General features: G+C 40.1%; 1 protein-coding gene across 1 annotated transcript in view; it reads left to right on the top strand.

Annotated features, from left to right (window-relative positions):
* Nucleotides 1-2796: 2796 nt before the first annotated feature.
* Nucleotides 2797-9245, top strand: part of slc30a6 (solute carrier family 30 member 6) — a 49955-nt gene continuing 43506 nt past the window's right edge. Inside the window, exons 1-3 of the mRNA XM_023394669.2 lie at nucleotides 2797-3013; nucleotides 4603-4649; nucleotides 6667-6753. Coding sequence (XP_023250437.2) covers nucleotides 2797-3013; nucleotides 4603-4649; nucleotides 6667-6753 — 351 coding nt within the window. The remainder of the gene's footprint in view (nucleotides 3014-4602; nucleotides 4650-6666; nucleotides 6754-9245) is intronic.

Genomic DNA, 9245 nt, shown 5'->3' with positions numbered 1-9245 from the left:
AAACATGGGACTGAGACTGACACAACAGGAACACACGCTGAAGACACTGAGGAACGTTTTTCTCATCGTTGGTAAGGTTTCCATTTCACCCCCGACTGTTTGAGGAAGTGGCTCTCTCTGGAGGCGTTTCCTGTTTCTTTACTTATATCCAAGTTTTTGTTTCCTCTTTTTTTCTTCTTCTTTTTTGAAGGCTGGTTGGTTGGTAACTACCGCCGCCACCGCCACCGCCACCGCTGCTGCTACTGCTGTAAATGTCTGGAAGGACCAATAAGATCAGGAGCTGCTGCTCATGGAAACAACAAGATGATTGTAACTGGTCTCTAATGAATGTAATTTGCTCTTTTTGCAGCTGAACTGGAAAGTGTGTGTGAGTGTGTGTGTGTGTGTGTGTGTGCTGTCTCTTATACACATCTAGATACTGTCGTCTTCTCACATGATTTCCTACAACACATCTAACTGTAGGTTCACTTGCTGCGGTGCACTGTGAAAGCTTCAAGACATGTACATAAAATGTTCTATAAAAAGTTCATGTATATCATTATTACACTTTAATCACAAAAACAAACCTTATATTATTTGAAGATAATCAGCAGCATGATCACTCATATAACCACATCTCTCTCATTCTTAGATCTTTATTTTGTCCGTTTTCTGCAAGTTTTACTTTTTCCTGGTTATAAATAGTGTCTAACCACAACAGTTTCTTTGTATAATTATTTGTAGATTATTTTTTTTAATAAAATAAACAAGTTTATTAAAAAAAACAATATACTGCTTGTTTAAATGCAAGCACAGGTGATGGCTGCCTGCAGGGCGTTTCCGCCTGACGCACCTCCGACGGTGCCTGTGAGGTAGCTGCAGGGTCATCAGCCGGGAGCCACATTTCATTGATGTTTCGTTCCACATCTCGCAGTGGTGGAGCAACGGCAGGGACGTCTCCCTGCCGCCCCCTGCAGCTACCCCTAGGACCCTTGTTTTCCCCACGACATATCCTTCCTTCTCAGCCACAGCCAGAAGCTGGCTCTTTCTGCCAGTCTCTGGATGCAGGTTGGGATATGGAAGAACTCTAAGGCAAAGGTGATAAGCTGGTGGGGGACAGAACCATAGGCGTTTTCCAGATCCAGCCAGACAACATGCAGGTCTGACTGCTCACGCTTGGCTGTCTGAATCTGGTTCCAAATCATGGTTGAGTGTTCCACACAGCCAGGGAATCCTGGGATGCCTGCTTTCTGGCAGCTGGTTTCGATATAGCTGTTTTCTAGGAGATAGCTGGTCATTCTCTTCGCCACAACTGAGAAGAAAACCTTCCCTTCCACATTCAGTAGGGCAATTCCTCTGAACTGGTTGATATTACAGGAATCCTGCTCTTTTGGGATGAAGGTAGTCACTGCTTTGGGCCACTCTGATGGGATGGCTTGTGTCTTCCAGGCAACTCGCATCAGTTTCCAAAGGAGCTTCAGCACCATCGGGCAGCTCTTATATACCCTGTATGGCACACCGTTCAGACCTGGTGCTGAGGCGGATCTTGCCTTGTCTACCACCTGCCTGATCTCAGCCCACCTTAGTGGTGTCGTGTCGAACTGAGATTCAGGCTCAGCAGGGCGGGGCACGTGTCCTGGCGAACCAAGTGGAAAGTTCTTCTCCTTGTCACCTAGCTGACTTTTCATGTGCTCCTCGAGCTCCTGTGCAGTGGTTTCCAACTTCCAATTCTTTTTCTCCTCCAGTAGGCTCTTGGCAAAATTGAAGGGGTCCTGGAAGAACCTCGCTCTGTCTTTCTCTTTCTTGCTTCTCCGTCTCCGGATCCGCTCAGCCCTCCGCAAGGTCGCCAGCCTGTCTCTGATTTGGACCCAGAGTGCCTTCAGACCTTCTCTCTCATTCTCGTCAGCTTTCCTCCAGGCCTTCCTGAGTGCCCGCCTCTCCTTTACCAGCTTGAGTATCTCCTTCTCTCGCCTCCCTGGCTCCCTGGGGGTCTTCTTCCTTCGCACCATTTCTCCAAATCTCTCCCTGCCTTCTTCGTATATGATGTTACCGAAGAGGTTCAGCTTGGTGGTTGCGCTCCCTTGCAGAGATTTTCCAAGGATGGTATGCAGGTCTTGGTCGAGACTTCTCCACGCCTCTTTGTCACTGGCTTTGGGCCACTTGACTTAGGGTTGTCTGGTTGGTCTCTCCCTTCTTGCTTGTGTCGGGGGTTCACTGCTAGGGGTCTCCTCCTGATGCTCATTCTGTGGGGTGGGCACTGGGTGTTGTCTGTGCTCCTGCTGCTGGGAAAGGTGCTTTTCTTCATCTTTTTTAAAATTCTGAATGAACTATATTATTATTACAATAAACTCCTACTGGCATTTTAATTTGTTATGCGTTTGAGTTTTGTAATCAATATTTGAATGTTTTTATAACATTTTCAAATGCATTATGCTGCCCCACATCTCTTTATTTTGCGGAAAGAAAAAATGTAATGTACACATTTACTTTTTACCATTGACCATATTTGTTCATAGGTTTTATTGGATTTCATTTCATTTTAATTGTGGCTCTTGGTGTCAGGAAGACAGGCATGACAACATTTCTTTAAATTTACACCTTTGTAAGTGATAACTACTATCTCAAAGTCTTACCAAAATTAATTTTTATTTTTGTTATTTCTAAAATTTCCTTTATATATATTTTCCTGGTCTTCCATTGACCGGAATATGGATTTAAATAATAAAAAAGATCTCTATAGTATATGAACCGTCACTACTATGTAGTTCAATTCAATTATATATAGATCTGTGCTGGCGCATGCGCCTGTGCAACCAAATGAAAGAGGCTCACGGGAACAGGAAGTCCAAAATGGCGATGGAGGGGATGATGTCCACGTCTTCGGGTCTGTCTTATCACAATGCCGGGGACTTTTACCCCAGAAAGTTCGGCTCGAAGCCGGACGTGGTGCCGTCCGGGGTGACCGAGAGGAAGGTGGGCCCGCTGGATAAACCTGACATGGTGTCGGTGGATGTGATTAACATCAAGGATTCAGGTTTGTTATGCTAGCAGGCTAACGGCTAATAACACGTATTCAAACGGAGGGCTGAGCTAACTTCGCTGGTTCTCAGTTATTCCCGCTGTAATTCGGTTATAACGACAGAATTAACATTAACACTGTTCTTAACGGTCAGTTTAAACCAGTTTAAACCAGCTCGGTGTGTCCGTGTGGGGCCTTTGAATGTTGTGTGTTGACGTTAACGTTTGTGAGTCCTGTAAACAAGCGGAGGCAGTTTAACGTCTAAATCACCTAAAACGCTGAAACGACAGGTTTATACTTTAATACAAAGCAAGATGTGACGTAGATATTGACGTATTTTCTTCCCCGAAATTTAATTTGTTGTCGTTAAGTTTGTATTTTGTATCTTGTATGAAGACAAACAAGCTAACTACAGTGTATTTGGCTCTCATTGTTTAACTCACCTGTTAGGACCTTTCAGAAATCTTGTCACCACCTGATTCGCGTCTGTCTGTGGCGGGAGTTGGTGATTTTAATGAAATCTTATAAAATGGAGGATTATTTTAAAATAAGAATATCGTTATACAGTGTTGTTCTAAAGTTTTAGACACTTAAATTAAATTTAGCATACTCTCAAAATAATGCCATTAATATTTTTATTTATTAATTAGCTATATACAAAGTGCAGTTTATTTTACCATACATTACTTTTGGGGAGTTTAAAGTTTTTCACTGAACTTGAGTTGTAGAAGTGTAGGTGGTGTAGGTCGAATCTAATAACAATAAATATGGATTCCATTGCTTATTTTGACATTAATGAAGTTGAATGAATATATATATATATATATATATATATATATATATATATATATATATGGACCACCGTTTTATGATTTTACTTATATTATACTGGTGGCTTTTCAAGGGACCTGGGAAAAACAAGTCCTTACTGCAACCTACTACATCTCAGTGCAGTGTAATGTACGGAAACTGACTTTCTTATGTGTCACCATCTGTATGTGCAAATGTTTTAGGCACCAAAAGTAAAGTGAGGATGCTTTAACATCATGAATAGCTTTTATTTCTCAATTAAATTCATGCAAAGCGAAGAAAACAGAATTTTTGCTTTACTCGGTACAAGTGCACACAGTTCTTCAAGGTACTTAAGCTATAAACTTGGTGTGTACAGTGTTATTATTATACTGATAAAAGTAATCTACAGAAAATCAACAAAAATAAGACCAACTCTAGTAATGAAGTGGAACTACTAATGCTGATAATATCTGTCAATGTTATTTTGTTTTTTGGACATATTAAATGTTGTTTAATGTTTGCCTTCGTCTTTAATTAATCTGTTCTGTTTCGGACTGTGGTCCATTAGAAATGACATGTCATTACTCTGTGTGTCTGTCATACATTTGTCTGGAAATCACAGTAAAAGCTGAACTTGACTCTGAACTCCTGTCCTTCATGTAAAGCAAAGAAACATTGATTATCATTATCTGCACCAAAACAAAAAAAAAAAAAACTCCTCGGAGTTCAGCGCTTGACGGTCTTGTTCACCTCACTGTGATTAGATTGTTATGTTTGAACATGTTGACAGCGACATCTCTTTTCTTCCACAGATGTCCCCCTGCACAGGAAGAAGCATGAGCACGACACGTACGTCTTGGTGAGTGACTCTACCGCTTTTGTTGGTTTTTATCTGTTAGATTGGGTTTCAGGGTTGATGTCTATCTGTTATTTCAAGATCTATTATCACTACTAGTCCTCCTTAAAATGTTCACTTAAGTGTTTCAAGTTTTCTACTTATCTTAGTCTTGAACTTAAGGAATCACTTAAACCTTAACAACCAAACTTCACCGTGGTGAAGCTCCCGTCAAAACAACGACACGATGAGCTAACAGGTATCACAAGTAATAATGGCTAATGGCAGCAAATCGACAGTCTCCATGGAAACAGTAGAATTTTACTGCTGTAAAATCTCTTTCAATGTTGTAAATTTCTAAGGAAAGCTTTGACTAGATTTTCTTGCAACGCCCTTAAGTAACTCCCTCAGCTAAGGAGGAATTAAACCTTAAGTAACATAAGTAGAAAACTTAAGGTGTTTTGTGCAACCAGCCCCAGTCTTTATGAATTCACAGTGTAGGTATAGATGCTTTGCACACAGTGTTGGTGTCTTGGCTCCAGCTCGGTTTCCTTCGGCTTTTGTTTTCAGAAGAAAACACCCACTTTTTGTACAGTGGTAAATCAGGTTCAACACTGAGTGAGCATGAGAACAGAGTCAAACTGCAACTGCTTCACAGCGACCACACTGTTTGTGTATGTCTCATATACAAACACTTATTTATTGTTTTGCACATAAAAACTATTTTCTTTCAACATGGAGGAAAATAAATCAACCAGACATTCTGGGGAAGGTCATGATTAGACATGATCGTTCTGTGTTTTCAAATGAGAGAGTTTGCTGCTTTTTCTTATCTTAAGTTACAGAGAAGACATAATGGATAATGAAAACAATGATTAGCTTCAGCCCAACATATGATTACATATTGATTATTTTCGGTGATGTTTTGTATCTCAGCCTGAACCAGGTCAGACTTGGTGTTTGTGTAGTCAGATGTGCTGACGTGAAGCTGCTGGATCTCTTGCATCACTTAGAAAAGAACAAACTCCAGCAGCATCTGAAAGAGACTCTGGGTTGTATCGGGTCAGACGTGTCTGTTGAAAACCGTTGTCACATGGTTGTTGCGTGACTGGCTGTTAAATTCTTGAAAAGGTGATTTTAAAAAAAGAAACTTTGTCGTGAAGTACGGAGCCGCTGAGAGAAACAGCTCCGCTTCCTGTTTAAGCTTCTTTAAATGGAAGCTCTGCAGGTGTCTGTATTATGTAAAAGCACTTTGAGTTTCCTGTTTGTTGAAAGGTGCTATAAAAATAAAGCTTAGACCTGTTAGAAACTGTGTGATGATCATGAGTTTGTGTCTGAACTCTGCAACTTTTCTACCTTCAGTTCAATTTAATTATTAAGTGACGATGAGAACATCCGGGAATAATGACACTGAGATTCCCCCCAAAATAAATTGTATAATAAACTGTTGTGTTGTGTTGTGTCCCAACCCACCACAGTCAACAGCCTCATTTAGAAAGATAAATTCTGGTGTGTTGTGAACTGGAATGACCACGATGGAGCCGAACATCATTCTGCAGAAACCTCATATAAAAACCAGATATGACTCTGATTTGCTGATTTTTTTTGTTGTTGTAGATTTTAGGACGGTAGCTTCTTCCTTCTTCTCTGGATTGTTTCAATAAGAGTTTTTTTATTAATGTAATCTTTATTTAATCAGACAGTCTCATTGAGATTAAAATCTCTTTTTCGAACGCAAGAAACTAAGAAACAAAGAATTACCAAAAACATTTACAATAAGTCAGTGTTGTACACCAACACACCACATGGTTGTGCTGTAGCTCAAGCTTTACCTCCTACTCTGCTTTCCAGTCACAGACCTGATGAACCTGATCGAAGCTAATTTAAATGTCATTCCTGACGGTTACACAGCGCTGTTTTATCTGGCATTTTATTTCTCTTCACATTACATGAGGTTTCATTATTTGTTCCCACATTAAAAGTTAGTTAATTAGTTTTAATAATTATTATTCTGATGTTTTTTTTATTTTTTTATTTGCAGGGCACCATCCATCCATTCAGGAAGACGCACAGATCCATCTTTGGGAAACTCCTGCAAGAATTCAGACTGGTGGCCTCAGATAGACGGGTAGGTGTGTGTGTGTGTGTGTGTGTGTGTGTGTGTGTGTGTGTGTGTGTGTGTGTTATGTTTGTATCTTTGGTATTTTTTTGCCACCATCCTGTCGATAATCAGTCAGTCAGATCCGTGTCGTCTGTATCGTCCAGACCTCCTTTCAGTGATTATCTGGAGAATCCTCACTTTACAATCCCATTACACTCTAAGCTGGTTGGATTCTGTGTCTCATACACAGAGTCAAACCCAAACACCTGCAGTAATCCTGTTTTCCTAGTAGGTCACCATGTTCCAGTGAAAGCAGCAAGGATGAAATCCTCACAGTGAAACACCATCAGCCACGAGCTGAACGCTGCTTCACTCTGACAGATTGACCCGTAGTGAGCAGATTCACACTCTGCTCTTCATCTCTGTATATTCTGTTTTTTATTTGCTGTGATGCACTGATCCTTGATGTTTTAATTTGGGACGTTTTCACCTGTTGAATGTTGTATTTTCCTTTTTTATTTCTTTACGAATCCTTACGCTCTAACAGGAAGAACTTTTATTGCTCCTCCCAAAATTTACCTTTTGCGTATACAACCCTCACACCTTGCAGATTTGGTTGGTGGCTGTTAAAGCGTTTAATACTTTCATCCCTCACAGAAAACATGTCGGCAACAATGAAAGTTTCCACTGTGAGAAAAGGAACCAAAACTTGCATGAACCACCTCTGCAGGATAACCGATTTGCTCAAAAGCCTCTGTTGTTTGTTTTTCTGCAAGTCAGTTAAATTTAAAGTAAAATGACGACAGGTGAAATATACATAAATACATATAAACCGAACAGCCTGACGCTTCTTACATACAGTGTCACACCGTATACAAGCCGCAGTAACACGTCAGCAGCTGAAGCCTGTGGGTGTGTTTTATTTCATTGCAACAGGCTCGTCAGTTGCTGCATTAAATCAGTGATTGATTATAGTTGATGCAACTATTCTCACCTCTTTCTTGCTCTTCTGGCTCAGTAATTATTCCGATTGCAGTGAAATTTATTTAGATTTTTAACTTTTTAATCACACAACATAGACTGTTCAAATTAAGGAGAAAGAAGTCAGTAACTCAGTGTATTTGTTTTTCTGAGCAAATGTGATGCACAAAACTTAATCAAAGAGTTATTAAATCTTATCAGGTCTCCAGGTAATTCTTTGCCTGTTACAGAGATTGTTTATCATTAGTGAAACATTTTTCTGGTTTGATTACATTATGAAAATTCTGGTCAAGTGAAAACTAAACTTCAGCGTTTCTTAATGTTAGTTGTAAAACTAAAAAGCCAAATTTATAAATATTTAAATTCAAATTTATTAATTTTTTTAAAAATAAATGCACTTTACTGATTAATTTCACACTCTTGATTAAAATCAAATTACAATTGTCATATGGGGCTTTTTGTTTTTTTCCCCTGTGGTCCTGTACCAAACAAACATGTTCCCTTTCCTCTGAGTATGATTGACAGTACGGGCCGGGGCGTCTCTGTAGAACCACAACATCTTTTTGTGACTTATTTTACCTTCAAAAATTGCACCTGATGTGATTTGGATGTTGCTCTTATTATATATATAATATTATAATATAGATATTGTGATTTCTGTCGTGTTGTGATTAATGATTCAGCCCTTTCTGCCCGTCTGCTCCCTCTGTTTGTCCTAATGTCCCAAAAACAAAAAACATGTTTAGTTCAATTTTTTTTAATATAAAATTAGAGTAGATGGAAAAAAAAAAAGTCGTAATGCGTTTGAACAAAACAGGGACAGATGTAAAGTCGTACTAAAAATTACAGTGAAAACACTGGAGACATGATAATGAACGGGAAAGGAGCTCAGACATTATTGTTTTGTGCGTGTGTGTGTGTGTGTGTGTGTGTGTGTGTGCGTGTGTCAGCGTTATTGTGCTATAATCCACTTTGACCACACACTGGCGGGGGGTCTCGCTTCCCCATAGAGCCTCGGATTGGATTACACGGTGTCGTACACAGCTTAGGGACCAAACATAGTTCAAACCGGTGAAAGCTGAGATGTGCTTCCTCAGCACCTGACCGCCCTCGCCGCCCTCTCGTCTCCTCTTTCCCTCCGTGTTGTGAAATAAAACCGAGCTCTTGTCAACATCTGAGCTCAGGTGCAGCTTGACCAGTGGAGGAGTTTTTAGAGCTTGATGCAGGTACTTTAACACGGACAGGTGACGTGTCTGTGGAGATTCTCAGTCATCCAGGTCCCGGTGTCTGTTGGAGCTTTACAAAGGAAACTGGACTTGGACTCGATTGAGTTTTTCGACGATGTTTCACCTTTCACCTGAAAGGCTTCCAGATCTAAAGGCCTCAGTTTGCCTTAAACAAAGCTCTTGTTTTTCAAATGATGATCAGTTTTGGAAACCAGATCCCCACTCACCTCTCTGACATCTGCAGCTTTTGAAGTTTTCTCATTTTTGCATTTCTTTTTCACGGACAAAAATAGAAGAATAATGCATAATGAG

The sequence above is a fragment of the Seriola lalandi genome, unplaced genomic scaffold (assembly GCF_002814215.2).
Source record: "Seriola lalandi dorsalis isolate HSWRI2012SDOR001 ecotype SW California unplaced genomic scaffold, Sedor1 jcf7180002054952, whole genome shotgun sequence".
Classification (NCBI taxonomy): domain Eukaryota; kingdom Metazoa; phylum Chordata; class Actinopteri; order Carangiformes; family Carangidae; genus Seriola; species Seriola lalandi.
Note: the sequence above shows the minus strand (reverse complement) of the source record. Positions and strands in the feature narration are given on the sequence as shown.